This window comes from Oncorhynchus mykiss, chromosome 19 (assembly GCF_013265735.2).
Source record: "Oncorhynchus mykiss isolate Arlee chromosome 19, USDA_OmykA_1.1, whole genome shotgun sequence".
Lineage (NCBI taxonomy): Eukaryota > Metazoa > Chordata > Actinopteri > Salmoniformes > Salmonidae > Oncorhynchus > Oncorhynchus mykiss.
This window is the reverse complement of record NC_048583.1, coordinates 65,679,924-65,700,307: the sequence shown is the minus strand read 5'-3', so window position 1 is coordinate 65,700,307 and position 20,384 is coordinate 65,679,924. Positions and strand designations below refer to the sequence as shown.

The 20,384-nt window shown below is 42.7% G+C and overlaps 1 protein-coding gene across 8 annotated transcripts in view; it reads right to left on the bottom strand.

The window, feature by feature from the left end:
• LOC110498653 (attractin) overlaps positions 1 to 20,384 on the bottom strand; it is a 258,850-nt gene that overhangs the window by 108,068 nt on the left and 130,398 nt on the right. For all 8 annotated transcript variants that reach the window (XM_036955432.1, XM_036955429.1, XM_036955430.1 and 5 more), the window contains 3 exons: positions 18,846 to 19,097; positions 18,547 to 18,684; positions 8,016 to 8,109 (listed from right to left, as the gene is read on the bottom strand). In XM_036955432.1, coding sequence (XP_036811327.1) covers positions 8,016 to 8,109; positions 18,547 to 18,684; positions 18,846 to 19,097 — 484 coding nt within the window. The remainder of the gene's footprint in view (positions 1 to 8,015; positions 8,110 to 18,546; positions 18,685 to 18,845; positions 19,098 to 20,384) is intronic.

Sequence of the window (20,384 nt, the reverse complement as noted above, 5' to 3'; positions counted from 1 at the left end):
GGTAGTGGTCTGAACTGTACTGAGTCAGTCAGTCATACAGGTGGCGGTGGTCTGAACTGTACTGAGTCAGTCATACAGGTGGTAGTGGTCTGAACTGTACTGAGTCAGTCAGACAGGTGATAGTGGTCTGAACTGTACTGAGTCAGTCAGTCAGTCAGTCATACAGGTGATAGTGGTCTGAACTGTACTGAGTCAGTCAGTCAGTCAGTCAGTCATACAGGTGGTAGTGGTCTGAACTGTACTGAGTCAGTCAGACAGGTGGTAGTGGTCTGAACTGTACTGAGTCAGTCAGTCAGTCAGTCATACAGGTGGTAGTGGTCTGAACTGTACTGAGTCAGTCATACAGGTGGTAGTGGTCTGAACTGTACTGAGTCAGTCATACAGATGGTGGTGGTCTGAACTGTACTGAGTCAGTCAGTCAGTCATACAGGTGATAGTGGTCTGAACTGTACTGAGTCAGTCATACAGGTGGTAGTGGTCTGAACTGTACTGAGTCAGTCATACAGGTGGTAGTGGTCTGAACTGTACTGAGTCAGTCATACAGGTGGTAGTGGTCTGAACTGTACTGAGTCAGTCATACAGGTGGTAGTGGTCTGAACTGTACTGAGTCAGTCATACAGGTGGTAGTGGTCTGAACTGTACTGAGTCAGTCATACAGGTGGTAGTGGTCTGAACTGTACTGAGTCAGTCATACAGGTGATAGTGGTCTGAACTGTACTGAGTCAGTCATACAGGTGATAGTGGTCTGAACTGTACTGAGTCAGTCATACAGGTGATAGTGGTCTGAACTGTACTGAGTCAGTCAGTCAGTCATACAGGTGGTAGTGGTCTGAACTGTACTGAGTCAGTCATACAGGTGGTAGCGGTCTGAACTGTACTGAGTCAGTCATACAGGTGATAGTGGTCTGAACTGTACTGAGTCAGTCAGTCAGTCATACAGGTGGTAGCGGTCTGAACTGTACTGAGTCAGTCATACAGGTGGTAGCGGTCTGAACTGTACTGAGTCAGTCATACAGGTGATAGTGGTCTGAACTGTACTGAGTCAGTCAGTCAGTCATACAGGTGGTAGTGGTCTGAACTGTACTGAGTCAGTCATACAGGTGGTAGTGGTCTGAACTGTACTGAGTCAGTCAGTCATACAGGTGATAGTGGTCTGAACTGTACTGAGTCAGTCAGTCAGTCAGTCAGTCATACAGGTGGTAGTGGTCTGAACTGTACTGAGTCAGTCATACAGGTGATAGTGGTCTGAACTGTACTGAGTCAGTCAGTCAGTCATACAGGTGGTAGTGGTCTGAACTGTACTGAGTTAGTCAGTCATACAGGTGGCGGTGGTCTGAACTGTACTGAGTCAGTCATACAGGTGGTAGTGGTCTGAACGGTACTGAGTCAGTCAGACAGGTGATAGTGGTCTGAACTGTACTGAGTCAGTCAGTCATACAGGTGATAGTGGTCTGAACTGTACTGAGTCAGTCAGTCAGTCATACAGGTGGTAGTGGTCTGAACTGTACTGAGTCAGTCAGTCATACAGGTGGCGGTGGTCTGAACTGTACTGAGTCAGTCATACAGATGGTGGTGGTCTGAACTGTACTGAGTCAGTCAGTCAGTCATACAGGTGGTAGTGGTCTGAACTGTACTGAGTCAGTCATACAGGTGGTAGTGGTCTGAACTGTACTGAGTCAGTCAGTCAGTCATACAGGTGGTAGTGGTCTGAACTGTACTGAGTCAGTCATACAGGTGATAGTGGTCTGAACTGTACTGAGTCAGTCATACAGGTGGTAGTGGTCTGAACTGTACTGAGTCAGTCATACAGGTGGTAGTGGTCTGAACTGTACTGAGTCAGTCATACAGGTGGTAGTGGTCTGAACTGTACTGAGTCAGTCAGACAGGTGATAGTGGTCTGAACTGTACTGAGTCAGTCAGTCAGTGATACAGGTGGTAGTGGTCTGAACTGTACTGAGTCAGTCAGTCATACAGGTGGTAGTGGTCTGAACTGTACTGAGTCAGTCATACAGGTGATAGTGGTCTGAACTGTACTGAGTCAGTCAGACAGGTGGTAGTGGTCTGAACTGTACTGAGTCAGTCAGTCAGTCAGTCAGTCATACAGGTGGTAGTGGTCTGAACTGTACTGAGTCAGTCATACAGGTGATAGTGGTCTGAACTGTACTGAGTCAGTCATACAGGTGGTAGTGGTCTGAACTGTACTGAGTCAGTCAGTCAGTCAGTCAGTCATACAGGTGGTAGTGGTCTGAACTGTACTGAGTCAGTCATACAGGTGGTAGTGGTCTGAACTGTACTGAGTCAGTCATACAGGTGGTAGTGGTCTGAACTGTACTGAGTCAGTCAGACAGGTGATAGTGGTCTGAACTGTACTGAGTCAGTCAGTCAGTGATACAGGTGGTAGTGGTCTGAACTGTACTGAGTCAGTCAGTCATACAGGTGGTAGTGGTCTGAACTGTACTGAGTCAGTCAGACAGGTGATAGTGGTCTGAACTGTACTGAGTCAGTCAGTCAGTCATACAGGTGGTAGTGGTCTGAACTGTACTGAGTCAGTCAGTCATACAGGTGGTAGTGGTCTGAACTGTACTGAGTCAGTCATACAGGTGGTGGTGGTCTGAACTGTACTGAGTCAGTCATACAGGAGATAGTGGTCTGAACTGTACTGAGTCAGTCATACAGGTGATAGTGGTCTGAACTGTACTGAGTCAGTCATACAGGTGATAGTGGTCTGAACTGTACTGAGTCAGTCATACAGGTGATAGTGGTCTGAACTGTACTGAGTCAGTCAGTCAGTCATACAGGTGGTAGTGGTCTGAACTGTACTGAGTCAGTCATACAGGTGGTAGCGGTCTGAACTGTACTGAGTCAGTCATACAGGTGATAGTGGTCTGAACTGTACTGAGTCAGTCAGTCAGTCATACAGGTGGTAGTGGTCTGAACTGTACTGAGTCAGTCATACAGGTGGTAGCGGTCTGAACTGTACTGAGTCAGTCATACAGGTGATAGTGGTCTGAACTGTACTGAGTCAGTCAGTCATACAGGTGATAGTGGTCTGAACTGTACTGAGTCAGTCAGTCAGTCATACAGGTGGTAGTGGTCTGAACTGTACTGAGTCAGTCAGTCATACAGGTGGCGGTGGTCTGAACTGTACTGAGTCAGTCATACAGGTGGTAGTGGTCTGAACTGTACTGAGTCAGTCAGACAGGTGATAGTGGTCTGAACTGTACTGAGTCAGTCAGTAAGTCAGTCATACAGGTGATAGTGGTCTGAACTGTACTGAGTCAGTCAGTCAGTCAGTCAGTCATACAGGTGGTAGTGGTCTGAACTGTACTGAGTCAGTCATACAGGTGATAGTGGTCTGAACTGTACTGAGTCAGTCAGTCAGTCATACAGGTGGTAGTGGTCTGAACTGTACTGAGTCAGTCAGTCATACAGGTGGCGGTGGTCTGAACTGTACTGAGTCAGTCATACAGGTGGTAGTGGTCTGAACTGTACTGAGTCAGTCAGACAGGTGATAGTGGTCTGAACTGTACTGAGTCAGTCAGTCAGTCAGTCATACAGGTGATAGTGGTCTGAACTGTACTGAGTCAGTCAGTCAGTCAGTCAGTCATACAGGTGGTAGTGGTCTGAACTGTACTGAGTCAGTCAGACAGGTGGTAGTGGTCTGAACTGTACTGAGTCAGTCAGTCAGTCAGTCATACAGGTGGTAGTGGTCTGAACTGTACTGAGTCAGTCATACAGGTGGTAGTGGTCTGAACTGTACTGAGTCAGTCATACAGATGGTGGTGGTCTGAACTGTACTGAGTCAGTCAGTCAGTCATACAGGTGATAGTGGTCTGAACTGTACTGAGTCAGTCATACAGGTGGTAGTGGTCTGAACTGTACTGAGTCAGTCATACAGGTGGTAGTGGTCTGAACTGTACTGAGTCAGTCATACAGGTGGTAGTGGTCTGAACTGTACTGAGTCAGTCATACAGGTGGTAGTGGTCTGAACTGTACTGAGTCAGTCATACAGGTGGTAGTGGTCAGTCAGTCATACAGATGGTAGTGGTCTGAACTGTACTGAGTCAGTCAGTCAGTCATACAGGTGATAGTGGTCTGAACTGTACTGAGTCAGTCAGACAGGTGGTAGTGGTCTGAACTGTACTGAGTCAGTCAGTCAGTCAGTCAGTCATACAGGTGGTAGTGGTCTGAACTGTACTGAGTCAGTCATACAGGTGATAGTGGTCTGAACTGTACTGAGTCAGTCATACAGGTGGTAGTGGTCTGAACTGTACTGAGTCAGTCAGTCAGTCAGTCAGTCATACAGGTGGTAGTGGTCTGAACTGTACTGAGTCAGTCATACAGGTGGTAGTGGTCTGAACTGTACTGAGTCAGTCATACAGGTGGTAGTGGTCTGAACTGTACTGAGTCAGTCAGACAGGTGATAGTGGTCTGAACTGTACTGAGTCAGTCAGTCAGTGATACAGGTGGTAGTGGTCTGAACTGTACTGAGTCAGTCAGACAGGTGGTAGTGGTCTGAACTGTACTGAGTCAGTCAGTCAGTCAGTCAGTCATACAGGTGGTAGTGGTCTGAACTGTACTGAGTCAGTCAGACAGGTGATAGTGGTCTGAACTGTACTGAGTCAGTCAGTCAGTGATACAGGTGGTAGTGGTCTGAACTGTACTGAGTCAGTCAGTCATACAGGTGGTAGTGGTCTGAACTGTACTGAGTCAGTCATACAGGAGATAGTGGTCTGAACTGTACTGAGTCAGTCATACAGGTGATAGTGGTCTGAACTGTACTGAGTCAGTCATACAGGTGATAGTGGTCTGAACTGTACTGAGTCAGTCATACAGGTGATAGTGGTCTGAACTGTACTGAGTCAGTCAGTCAGTCATACAGGTGGTAGTGGTCTGAACTGTACTGAGTCAGTCATACAGGTGGTAGCGGTCTGAACTGTACTGAGTCAGTCATACAGGTGATAGTGGTCTGAACTGTACTGAGTCAGTCAGTCAGTCATACAGGTGGTAGTGGTCTGAACTGTACTGAGTCAGTCATACAGGTGGTAGCGGTCTGAACTGTACTGAGTCAGTCATACAGGTGATAGTGGTCTGAACTGTACTGAGTCAGTCAGTCAGTCATACAGGTGGTAGTGGTCTGAACTGTACTGAGTCAGTCATACAGGTGGTAGTGGTCTGAACTGTACTGAGTCAGTCATACAGGTGGTAGTGGTCTGAACTGTACTGAGTCAGTCAGTCATACAGGTGATAGTGGTCTGAACTGTACTGAGTCAGTCAGTCAGTCATACAGGTGGTAGTGGTCTGAACTGTACTGAGTCAGTCAGTCATACAGGTGGCGGTGGTCTGAACTGTACTGAGTCAGTCATACAGGTGGTAGTGGTCTGAACTGTACTGAGTCAGTCAGACAGGTGATAGTGGTCTGAACTGTACTGAGTCAGTCAGTCAGTCAGTCATACAGGTGATAGTGGTCTGAACTGTACTGAGTCAGTCAGTCAGTCAGTCAGTCATACAGGTGGTAGTGGTCTGAACTGTACTGAGTCAGTCAGACAGGTGGTAGTGGTCTGAACTGTACTGAGTCAGTCAGTCAGTCAGTCATACAGGTGGTAGTGGTCTGAACTGTACTGAGTCAGTCATACAGGTGGTAGTGGTCTGAACTGTACTGAGTCAGTCATACAGATGGTGGTGGTCTGAACTGTACTGAGTCAGTCAGTCATACAGGTGATAGTGGTCTGAACTGTACTGAGTCAGTCAGTCAGTCAGTCAGTCAGTCATACAGGTGGTAGTGGTCTGAACTGTACTGAGTCAGTCATACAGGTGATAGTGGTCTGAACTGTACTGAGTCAGCCAGTCAGTCATACAGGTGGTAGTGGTCTGAACTGTACTGAGTCAGTCAGTCATACAGGTGGCGGTGGTCTGAACTGTACTGAGTCAGTCATACAGGTGGTAGTGGTCTGAACTGTACTGAGTCAGTCAGACAGGTGATAGTGGTCTGAACTGTACTGAGTCAGTCAGTCAGTCAGTCATACAGGTGATAGTGGTCTGAACTGTACTGAGTCAGTCAGTCAGTCAGTCAGTCATACAGGTGGTAGTGGTCTGAACTGTACTGAGTCAGTCAGACAGGTGGTAGTGGTCTGAACTGTACTGAGTCAGTCAGTCAGTCAGTCATACAGGTGGTAGTGGTCTGAACTGTACTGAGTCAGTCATACAGGTGGTAGTGGTCTGAACTGTACTGAGTCAGTCATACAGATGGTGGTGGTCTGAACTGTACTGAGTCAGTCAGTCAGTCATACAGGTGATAGTGGTCTGAACTGTACTGAGTCAGTCATACAGGTGGTAGTGGTCTGAACTGTACTGAGTCAGTCATACAGGTGGTAGTGGTCTGAACTGTACTGAGTCAGTCATACAGGTGGTAGTGGTCTGAACTGTACTGAGTCAGTCATACAGGTGGTAGTGGTCTGAACTGTACTGAGTCAGTCATACAGGTGGTAGTGGTCAGTCAGTCATACAGATGGTAGTGGTCTGAACTGTACTGAGTCAGTCAGTCAGTCATACAGGTGATAGTGGTCTGAACTGTACTGAGTCAGTCAGTCAGTCAGTCAGTCATACAGGTGATAGTGGTCTGAACTGTACTGAGTCAGTCAGTCAGTCATACAGGTGATAGTGGTCTGAACTGTACTGAGTCAGTCAGTCAGTCAGTCAGTCATACAGGTGATAGTGGTCTGAACTGTACTGAGTCAGTCAGTCAGTCATACAGGTGATAGTGGTCTGAACTGTACTGAGTCAATCAGTCAGTCAGTCATACAGGTGGTAGTGGTCTGAACTGTACTGAGTCAGTCAGTCATACAGGTGGTAGTGGTCTGAACTGTACTGAGTCAGTCAGTCAGTCAGTCATACAGGTGGTAGTGGTCTGAACTGTACTGAGTCAGTCATACAGATGGTGGTGGTCTGAACTGTACTGAGTCAGTCAGTCAGTCATACAGGTTATAGTGGTCTGAACTGTACTGAGTCAGTCATACAGGTGGTAGTGGTCTGAACTGTACTGAGTCAGTCATACAGGTGGTAGTGGTCTGAACTGTACTGAGTCAGTCATACAGGTGGTAGTGGTCTGAACTGTACTGAGTCAGTCATACAGGTGGTAGTGGTCAGTCAGTCATACAGATGGTAGTGGTCTGAACTGTACTGAGTCAGTCAGTCAGTCATACAGGTGATAGTGGTCTGAACTGTACTGAGTCAGTCAGTCAGTCAGTCAGTCATACAGGTGATAGTGGTCTGAACTGTACTGAGTCAGTCAGTCAGTCATACAGGTGATAGTGGTCTGAACTGTACTGAGTCAATCAGTCAGTCAGTCATACAGGTGGTAGTGGTCTGAACTGTACTGAGTCAGTCAGTCATACAGGTGGTAGTGGTCTGAACTGTACTGAGTCAGTCAGTCAGTCAGTCATACAGGTGGTAGTGGTCTGAACTGTACTGAGTCAGTCATACAGATGGTGGTGGTCTGAACTGTACTGAGTCAGTCAGTCAGTCATACAGGTTATAGTGGTCTGAACTGTACTGAGTCAGTCATACAGGTGGTAGTGGTCTGAACTGTACTGAGTCAGTCATACAGGTGGTAGTGGTCTGAACTGTACTGAGTCAGTCATACAGGTGGTAGTGGTCTGAACTGTACTGAGTCAGTCATACAGGTGGTAGTGGTCAGTCAGTCATACAGATGGTAGTGGTCTGAACTGTACTGAGTCAGTCAGTCAGTCATACAGGTGATAGTGGTCTGAACTGTACTGAGTCAATCAGTCAGTCAGTCATACAGGTGGTAGTGGTCTGAACTGTACTGAGTCAGTCAGTCAGTCATACAGGTGATAGTGGTCTGAACTGTACTGAGTCAGTCAGTCAGTCAGTCAGTCATACAGGTGGTAGTGGTCTGAACTGTATGCAGTGAAACAGACTTACTGCTATGTACTACGTACTAAGTATGCAATATGTATGCACTAAGTGTGTAATATCTACTGTAGTGTACTTACAGGTGACAGCGGTCTCCTTTGATGCCCTTGGTGGTGCAGAAACACTTCCCGTTGTTTGGGTTACACACACCGGCATGGCCATTACACTTACACGCTGCAATACAACATTATCACATTAATATATCAACATTATCACATGAATATATCAACAATATCACATTAATATATCAACATTATCACATTAATATAACTGACACGCTGCAATACAACATTATCACATTAATATATCAACAATATCACATTCATATATCAACATTATCACATTCATATAACTGACACGCTGCAATACAACATTATCACATGAATATATCAACATTATCACATGAATATAACTGACACGCCGCAAAACAACATTATCACATGAATATAACTGACACGCTGCAATACAACATTATCACATGAATATATCAACATTATCACATGAATATAACTGACACGCCGCAAAACAACATTATCACATTAATATATCAACATTATCACATGAATATATCGACATTATCACATTCATATATCAACATTATCACATTCATATAACTGACACGCTGCAATACAACATTATCACATGAATATATCAACATTATCACATGAATATAACTGACACGCCGCAAAACAACATTATCACATGAATATAACTGACACGCTGCAATACAACATTATCACATGAATATATCAACATTATCACATGAATATAACTGACACGCCGCAAAACAACATTATCACATTAATATATCAACATTATCACATGAATATATCGACATTATCACATTCGTATATCAACATTAGCACATTAACATAACTGACACGCTGTAAACACAGCAGTATCGCATTAATATAACTGACACACTGCAATACAACATTATCATATTAATATAACTGACATGCTGTAACACAACATTATCACATAAATATATCAACATTATCACATGAATATATCAATATTATCACATGAATATATCAACATTATCACATGAATATATCAATATTATCACATGAATATATCAACATTATCACATGAATATATCAACATTATCACATAAATATATCAATATTATCACATGAATATATCCACATTATCACATATATACAAAAACATTATCGCGTCAGTATGTCCACATTATCGCGTCAGTATGTCCACATTATCGCGTCAATATGTCAACATTATCACATGAATATATCCACATTATCACATATATACATAAACATTATCGCGTCAGTATGTCCACATTATCGCGTCAGTATGTCCACATTATCGCGTCTATATGTCCACATTATCACATGAATATGTCCACATTATCACATCAATATAACAACATTATCACATCGATATAACAACATTATCACATCAATATAACAATCATGGGTGATTATAGAATGAACAGTTAACACTGACAAAAAGAAGGGAAGCCACATTACCAAAGGCCTAAAGTCATTCAGAAGAGATCATGCAACATGATTTCTCAGGACTCTTGTTGAATGTGTAAAACATACAGTATGTTGTTCTGATGTGTATAAGGAAGAGAATCCAGCTAAAATCCAGGTAAAGCAACACACCATGTACAGGTGTAAAATAAATAAGAGTATTTCATCATCTGGCATGTGAGCTTCATGAGAACCACATGAATGCCAGGACAGCAGATCCTGCTGTTCCTCAAGAACCACAGCTCCAAGCAGACCACCGGGACAGCAGGTCCTGCTCTTCCCCAAGAACCACAGCTCCAAGCAGACCACCAGGACAGCAGGTCCTGCTCTTCCCCAAGAACCACATCTCCAAGCAGACCACCAGGACAGCAGGTCCCGCTCTTCCTCTTCCCCAAGAACCACATCTCCAAGCAGACCACCAGGACAGCAGGTCCTGCTCTTCCTCTTCCCCAAGAACCACAGCTCCAAGCAGACCACCAGGACAGCAGGTCCTGCTCTTCCTCTTCCCCAAGAACCACAGCTCCAAGCAGGCCGCCAAGATCTCAATCGTTCATTGAAGTTGATGGGTCATTTGAAACCAAACCTTTTGATATAGCCAATCATTTCAATGACTATTTCATGGGTGAAGTGGACAAACAGAAGTGAAATACCACTGAACAGTCAAACATCATATTTGTGTATTGAGGATCTAATAATGAAAGAGAAGGATTGCTGTTTTCAATTTGGTCAAGTTAGTGTGGGAGAGGTGGAACAACTATTGTTATCCATCAGTAATGATAAGCCACCAGATATAGACAACCTAGATGGTAAACTATAGAGAATACTAGCAGACTGTATTGCCACCAGATATAGTCAACCTAGATGGTAAACTATAGAGAATACTAGCAGACTGTATTACCACCAGATATAGACAACCTAGATGGGAAACTATAGAGAATACTAGCAGACTGTATTACCACCAGATGTAGACAACATAGATGGGAAACTATAGAGAATACTAGCAGACTGTATTACCACCAGATATAGACAACCTAGATGGGAAACTATAGAGAATACTAGCAGACTGTATTGCCACCAGATATAGACAACCTAGATGGGAAACTATAGAGAATACTAGCAGACTGTATTGCCACCAGATATAGACAACCTAGATGGGAAACTATAGAGAATACTAGCAGACTGTATTGCCACCAGATATAGACAACATAGATGGGAAACTATAGAGAATACTAGCAGACTGTATTGCCACCAGATATAGACAACCTAGATGGGAAACTATAGAGAATACTAGCAGACTGTATTACCACCAGATATAGACAACCTAGATGGGAAACTATAGAGAATACTAGCAGACTGTATTGCCACCAGATGTAGACAACATAGATGGGAAACTATAGAGAATACCAGCAGACTGTATTGCCACCAGATCTGGACAACCTAGATGGGAAACTATAGAGAATACTAGCAGACTGTATTACCACCAGATGTAGACAACATAGATGGGAAACTATAGAGAATACTAGCAGACTGTATTACCACCAGATATAGACAACATAGATGGGAAACTATAGAGAATACTAACAGACTGTATTGCCACCAGATATAGACAACCTAGATGGGAAACTATAGAGAATACTAGCAGACTGTATTGCCACCAGATATAGACAACCTAGATGGGAAACTATAGAGAACACTAGCAGACTGTATTACCACCAGATGTAGACAACATAGATGGGAAACTATAGAGAATACTAGCAGACTGTATTACCACCAGATGTAGACAACCTAGATGGTAAACTATAGAGAATACTAGCAGACTGTATTACCACCAGATATAGACAACCTAGATGGGAAACTATAGAGAATACTAGCAGACTGTATTGCCACCAGATATAGACAACCTAGATGGGAAACTATAGAGAATACTAGCAGACTGTATTGCCACCAGATATAGACAACCTAGATGGGAAACTATAGAGAATACTAGCAGACTGTATTGCCACCAGATATAGACAACATAGATGGGAAACTATAGAGAATACTAGCAGACTGTATTGCCACCAGATATAGACAACATAGATGGGAAACTATAGAGAATACTAGCAGACTGTATTGCCACCAGATATAGACAACCTAGATGGGAAACTATAGAGAATACTAGCAGACTGTATTGCCACCAGATATAGACAACCTAGATGGGAAACTATAGAGAATACTAGCAGACTTTATTGCCAACAGATATAGACAACATAGATGGGAAACTATAGAGAATACTAGCAGACTGTATTACCACCATATATAGACAACCTATATGGGAAACTATAGAGAATACTAGCAGACTGTATTACCACCAGATATAGACAACCTAGATGGGAAACTATAGAGAATACTAGCAGACTGTATTGCCACCAGATGTAGACAACATAGATGGGAAACTATAGAGAATACCAGCAGACTGTATTGCCACCAGATCTGGACAACCTAGATGGGAAACTATAGAGAATACTAGCAGACTGTATTACCACCAGATGTAGACAACATAGATGGGAAACTATAGAGAATACTAGCAGACTGTATTACCACCAGATATAGACAACATAGATGGGAAACTATAGAGAATACTAGCAGACTGTATTGCCACCAGATATAGACAACCTAGATGGGAAACTATAGAGAATACTAGCAGACTGTATTGCCACCAGATATAGACAACCTAGATGGGAAACTATTGAGAACACTAGCAGACTGTATTACCACCAGATGTAGACAACATAGATGGGAAACTATAGAGAATACTAGCAGACTGTATTACCACCAGATGTAGACAACCTAGATGGTAAACTATAGAGAATACTAGCAGACTGTATTACCACCAGATATAGACAACCTAGATGGGAAACTATAGAGAATACTAGCAGACTGTATTGCCACCAGATATAGACAACCTAGATGGGAAACTATAGAGAATACTAGCAGACTGTATTGCCACCAGATATAGACAACCTAGATGGGAAACTATAGAGAATACTAGCAGACTGTATTGCCACCAGATATAGACAACATAGATGGGAAACTATAGAGAATACTAGCAGACTGTATTGCCACCAGATATAGACAACATAGATGGGAAACTATAGAGAATACTAGCAGACTGTATTGCCACCAGATATAGACAACCTAGATGGGAAACTATAGAGAATACTAGCAGACTGTATTGCCACCAGATATAGACAACCTAGATGGGAAACTATAGAGAATACTAGCAGACTTTATTGCCAACAGATATAGACAACATAGATGGGAAACTATAGAGAATACTAGCAGACTGTATTACCACCATATATAGACAACATAGATGGGAAACTATAGAGAATACTAGCAGACTGTATTGCCACCAGATATAGACAACCTAGATGGGAAACTATAGAGAATACTAGCATACTTTATTGCCACCAGATATAGACAACATAGATGGGAAACTATAGAGAATACTAGCAGACTGTATTGCCACCAGATATAGACAACCTAGATGGGAAACTATAGAGAATACTAGCAGACTGTATTGCCACCAGATATAGACAACCTAGATGGGAAACTATAGAGAATACTAGCAGACTTTATTGCCACCAGATATAGACAACATAGATCGGAAACTATAGAGAATACTAGCAGACTGTATTACCACCAGATATAGACAACCTAGATGGGAAACTATAGAGAATACTAGCAGACTGTATTGCCACCAGATATAGACAACCTAGATGGGAAACTATAGAGAATACTAGCAGACTGTATTGCCACCAGATATAGACAACCTAGATGGGAAACTATAGAGAATACTAGCAGACTGTATTGCCACCAGATATAGACAACCTAGATGGGAAACTATAGAGAATACTAGCAGACTGTATTGCCACCAGATGTAGACAACATAGATGGGAAACTATAGAGAATACCAGCAGACTGTATTGCCACCAGATATAGACAACCTAGATGGGAAACTATAGAGAATACTAGCAGACTGTATTACCACCAGATGTAGACAACATAGATGGGAAACTATAGAGAATACTAGCAGACTGTATTACCACCAGATATAGACAACATAGATGGGAAACTATAGAGAATACTAGCAGACTGTATTGCCACCAGATATAGACAACCTAGATGGGAAACTATAGAGAATACTAGCAGACTGTATTGCCACCAGATATAGACAACCTAGATGGGAGACTATAGAGAATACTAGCAGACTGTATTGCCACCAGATATAGACAACCTAGATGGGAAACTATAGAGAATACTAGCAGACTGTATTGCCACCAGATATAGACAACCTAGATGGGAAACTATAGAGAATACTAGCATACTTTATTGCCACCAGATATAGACAACATAGATGGGAAACTATAGAGAATACTAGCAGACTGTATTGCCACCAGATATAGACAACCTAGATGGGAAACTATAGAGAATACTAGCAGACTGTATTGCCACCAGATATAGACAACCTAGATGGGAAACTATAGAGAATACTAGCAGACTTTATTGCCACCAGATATAGACAACATAGATCGGAAACTATAGAGAATACTAGCAGACTGTATTACCACCAGATATAGACAACCTAGATGGGAAACTATAGAGAATACTAGCAGACTGTATTGCCACCAGATATAGACAACCTAGATGGGAAACTATAGAGAATACTAGCAGACTGTATTGCCACCAGATATAGACAACCTAGATGGGAAACTATAGAGAATACTAGCAGACTGTATTGCCACCAGATATAGACAACCTAGATGGGAAACTATAGAGAATACTAGCAGACTGTATTGCCACCAGATATAGACAACATAGATGGGAAACTATAGAGAATACTAGCAGACTGTATTGCCACCAGATGTAGACAACATAGATGGGAAACTATAGAGAATACCAGCAGACTGTATTGCCACCAGATATAGACAACCTAGATGGGAAACTATAGAGAATACTAGCAGACTGTATTACCACCAGATGTAGACAACATAGATGGGAAACTATAGAGAATACTAGCAGACTGTATTACCACCAGATATAGACAACATAGATGGGAAACTATAGAGAATACTAGCAGACTGTATTGCCACCAGATATAGACAACCTAGATGGGAAACTATAGAGAATACTAGCAGACTGTATTGCCACCAGATATAGACAACCTAGATGGGAGACTATAGAGAATACTAGCAGACTGTATTGCCACCAGATATAGACAACCTAGATGGGACACTATAGAGAATACTAGCAGACTGTATTGCCACCAGATATAGACAACCTAGATGGGAAACTATAGAGAATACTAGCAGACTGTATTGCCACCAGATATAGACAACCTAGATGGGAAACTATAGAGAATACTAGCAGACTGTATTGCCACCAGATATAGACAACCTAGATGGGACACTATAGAGAATACTAGCAGACTGTATTACCACCAGATATAGACAACCTAGATGGGACACTATAGAGAATACTAGCAGACTGTATTGCCACCAGATATAGACAACCTAGATGGGAAACTATAGAGAATACTAGCAGACTGTATTGCCACCAGATATAGACAACCTAGATGGGACACGATAGAGAATACTAGCAGACTGTATTACCACCAGATATAGACAACCTAGATGGGAAACTATAGAGAATACTAGCAGACTGTATTACCACCAGATATAGACAACCTAGATGGGACACTATAGAGAATACTAGCAGACTGTATTGCCACCAGATATAGACAACCTAGATGGGACACGATAGAGAATTCTAGCAGACTGTATTACCACCAGATATAGACAACCTAGATGGGACACTATAGAGAATACTAGCAGACTGTATTACCACCAGATATAGACAACCTAGATGGGACACTATAGAGAATACTAGCAGACTGTATTGCCACCAGATATAGACAACCTAGATGGGAAACTATAGAGAATACTAGCAGACTGTATTACCACCATATATAGACAACCTAGATGGGACACTATAGAGAATACTAGCAGACTGTATTGCCACCAGATATAGACAACCTAGATGGGACACTATAGAGAATACTAGCAGACTGTATTACCACCAGATATAGACAACCTAGATGGGAAACTATAGAGAATACTAGCAGACTGTATTGCCACCAGATATAGACAACCTAGATGGGAAACTATAGAGAATACTAGCAGACTGTATTGCCACCAGATATAGACAACCTAGATGGGAAACTACAGAGAATACTAGCAGACTGTATTGCCACCAGATATAGACAACCTAGATGGGAAACTACAGAGAATACTAGCAGACTGTATTGCCACCAGATATAGACAACCTAGATGGGAAACTACAGAGAATACTAGCAGACTGTATTGCCACCAGATATAGACAACCTAGATGGGAAACTATAGAGAATACTAGCAGACTGTATTGCCACCAGATATAGACAACCTAGATGGGAAACTATAGAGAATACTAGCAGACTGTATTACCACCAGATATAGACAACCTAGATGGGACACTATAGAGAATACTAGCAGACTGTATTGCCACCAGATATAGACAACCTAGATGGGAAACTATAGAGAATACTAGCAGACTGTATTGCCACCAGATATAGACAACCTAGATGGGAAACTATAGAGAATACTAGCAGACTGTATTGCCACCAGATATAGACAACATAGATGGGACACTATAGAGAATACTAGCAGACTGTATTGCCACCAGATATAGACAACCTAGATGGGACACTATAGAGAATACTAGCAGACTGTATTACCACCAGATATAGACAACCTAGATGGGAAACTATAGAGAATACTAGCAGACTGTATTGCCACCAGATATAGACAACCTAGATGGGAAACTACAGAGAATACTAGCAGACTGTATTGCCACCAGATATAGACAACCTAGATGGGAAACTATAGAGAATACTAGCAGACTGTATTGCCACCAGATATAGACAACCTAGATGGGAAACTACAGAGAATACTAGCAGACTGTATTGCCACCAGATATAGACAACCTAGATGGTAAACTATAGAGAATACTAGCAGACTGTATTGCCACCCCTATTTGAGCTTCAGGTGAACAATCAGTTTGCTGCCTGTTCTTAGAAAAAATGATGGAGAAAATTGTGTTTGAACAAATACCATGCTATTTTTCAAAGAACAAGTTCAATAGTGACTCAGCATGCATACAGAGCCTTCAGAAAGTCATACCCGTTGAATTATTCCACATTTTCTTGTGTTACAGCCTGAATTCAAAAACAGATTAAATTGATTTTTTGTCACCCAATTACACACAATACCCCATAATGACAAAGTAAAGGCTCGTAAGCATTCATTCAAACAGCACTTTACTGCATTTTGCCAGCAGCTCTTCGCTGTGCTTCAAGCATTGCGCTGTTTATGACTTCAAGCATTGTGCTGTTTATGACTTCAAGCCTATCAACTCCCAAGATTAAGCTGGCAATACTATAAGAACATCCAATGGCATAGAGTGAAAAAGTCCTAAAGTTCCTATAATAACTACAACCTAAAACGTCTTACCTGGGAATATTGAAGACTCATGTTAAAAGGAACCACCAGCTTTCACATGTTCTCATGTTCTGAGCAAGGAACTTAAACGTTAGCTTTCTTACATGACACATATTGCACTTTTACTTTCTTCTCCAACACTGTTTTTGCATTATTTAAACCAAATTGAACATGTTTCATTATTTATTTGAGACTAAATAGATTTTATTTATGTATTATATTAAGTTAAAATAAAAGTGTTCAGTGTTCATTCAGTATTGTTGTAATTGTCATTATTACACACACACACACACACACACACACACACACACACACACACATATATATATATACACATACACATATATACATACACATATATATATATATATATATATATATATAAACCGACCGATTAATCGGTATCGGCTTTTTTTGGTCCTCCAATAATCGGTATCAGTATCGGCGTTGAAAAATCATAATCAGTAGACCTCTACTCTGAAGTATCCATTCTAACAACCTACGACTCTGATCTCTGATGGACAAACCAGAGGCTCTCTGATCTCTGATGGACAAACCAGAGGCTCTCTGTTGACTAACTATCCAGCAGACGGACCGGGAACCACAGACAGGGACCTCAAAGGCAGACACTCGTAAATATGTCAATTGCTATTTATTTTTGGAATGAGCGGCTGTTAATGTTCAAAGTATTACCAATTTATCTGAGTGTAGTTATCCTCTCAGTGTAGTTATCCTCTCTGAGTGTAGTTATCCTCTCTGAGTGTAGTTATCCTCTCTGAGTGTAGTTATCCTCTCAGTGTAGTTATCCTCTCTCAGTGTAGTTATCCTCTCTGAGTGTAGTTATCCTCTCTCTGTGTAGTTATACTCTCTCAGTGTAGTTATCCTCTCTCAGTGTAGTTATTCTCTCTGAGTGTAGTTATCAGCTATGAGTTTCTTGCTCTTGAGCGGTCCCCACCCCCTTCCCTTTGTCTACCAAGCCGTCATATCAGTTTCGTCCGCTAGGGACTTTTTCTTTGCATCACGTGGTAACCAATGTATGACCTATTTGTGTGTTTATGTAATTATGTGATTAAGTTAGTTAGTAAATAAATATTTAAGCTAATTAGTATATCGCTGATTCATGATTCTATGCTAGGGTTGGTGAAGATATCTAAGGGTTTGCGACGTTCAGTAATGAGACTGATGAAGTAACAATAATACATTTATACAAGACTCTAATCGATAAGTTATTTAAATATCTGAAGAGCTATATTCGGGAACTGAAACTCAATAAACAACATGTTCCCGTGGTGCTCCGACTTCCTAGTTAATTAAAGTTACATGATTAGTTTAATCCCGTAATTCAATTACACGGTCTTAATTTTTAACGATAGTCAATGACACGACAATGTGCTGTAGTTAATGGACCCCAGGAAGAGAATCTGAACTGGAATATAATGATATTTTACAACATGCATTCCCAGTGGGCTGATGTGAGGTGTCCCCAACAACAATGACCTCTAACCCCTGACCCATGTTCATCCCTAGTGACTCACGTTGGCAGCTGCCCCCGTTGGTGGGGTCTCCATAGTAACCAGAGATGCAGCTCTCACAATGGAGCCCTGTTGTCAGGTCCTCACACTTCTCACATACACTGTGATTCACACACTGACTGTGGCCGTTACATTGGCACGCTGGAGAGAGAGAGAGAGAGAGAGAGAGAGAGAGACACATACACTGTGGTTAATACACTGGCACGCTGGACAGACCAGACCAGACCAGACAGACAGAGAGACAGAGAGACAGAGAAACAGAGAGAGAGAGAGAGTGTGTGTGTGAGAGATCAGGTTCCTACCTGGACAGAGTATAAAGCTCCAGTTGTACTTGGTATCGTAAGGACACATGCTGATGTTGAGAGCCGGCTGGGAGGCGGGACTAGAGGTGGGGCCAGGCAGGGTGGAGGGGGCGGGGACTGCGGTCTGGAATGGCCCCCGATAGGATCCCTCAATGCACTGGCCACGCCCTGTATTGCTGGGGTCTGTACACCAGCCACAGCCAGGCTGCTCTAGACACTGGCCACACGTCCTGTACCCAGAACAGTTCTCAGCTAGGGGAGAGAGAGGAGAGAGAGCATTAAACCCTATGAAACTGAACCCAGAACAGTTTTCAGTTGGTAGACAGAGCACCGGTCAGCAATATGAATCTGAACAAAGAACAACATGAGAGACAAAGATATAGAAGAGAGAGAACGAGAGACAGAGAGAGAGAGAACAGAGAGACAGAGAGAGAGAGAACAGAGAGACAGAGAGAGACAGAAAGAGACAGAGAGAGACAGAGAGAGAGAGAGACAGAAAGAGAGAGAGAGAGACTGAGAGAGACAGAAAGAGAGAGAGAGAGTGAGAGAGAAAGAGAGTTGGCTAATCAAATGGCGACTCAAACTATTGGCATTGCCCCCACCACCTTCTCTACGCTGTTATCATCTATGCATAGTCTCTTTAATAACTCTAACTACATGTGCATATTACCTCAATCACCTCGACTAACTGGTGCCCCCACACATTGACTCTGGACTGGTACCCCCCTGTATATAGCCTCGACACATTGACTCTGGACTGGTACCCCCTTGTATATAGCCTCCACATTGACTCTGTACCGGTACCCCCTGTATATCGCCTCCACATTGACTCTGTACTGGTATCCCCTGTATATAGCCTCCACATTGACTCTGTACCGGTACCCCCTGTATATAGCCTCCACATTGACTCTGTACCGGTACCCCCTGTATATAGCCTCCACATTGACTCAGTACCGGTACCCCCTGTATATAGTCTCCACATTGACTCTGTACCGGTATCCCCTGTATATAGCCTCCACATTGACTCTGTACCAGTACACCCTGTATATAGCCTCCACATTGACACTGTACCGGTACCCCCTGTATATAGCCTCCACATTGACTCTGTACCGTTATACCCTGTATATAGCCTCCACATTGACTCTGTACCGTAATCCCCTGTATATAGCCTCCACATTGACTCTGTACCGTAACACCCTGTATATAGCCTCCACATTGACTCTGTACCGGTACCCCCTGTATATAGCCTCCACATTGACTCTGTACCGGTACCCCCTGTATATAGCCTCCACATTGACTCTGTACCTGTACCCCCTGTATATAGCCTCCACATTGACTCTGTACCTGTACCCCCTGTATATAGCCTCCACATTGACTCTGTACCGGTATCCCCTGTATATAGCCTCCACATTGACTCTGTACCGTAACACCCTGTATATAGCCTCCACATTGACTCTGTACCGGTACCCCCTGTATATAGCCTCCACATTGACTCTGTACCGTAACACCCTGTATATAGCCTCCACATTGACTCTGTAC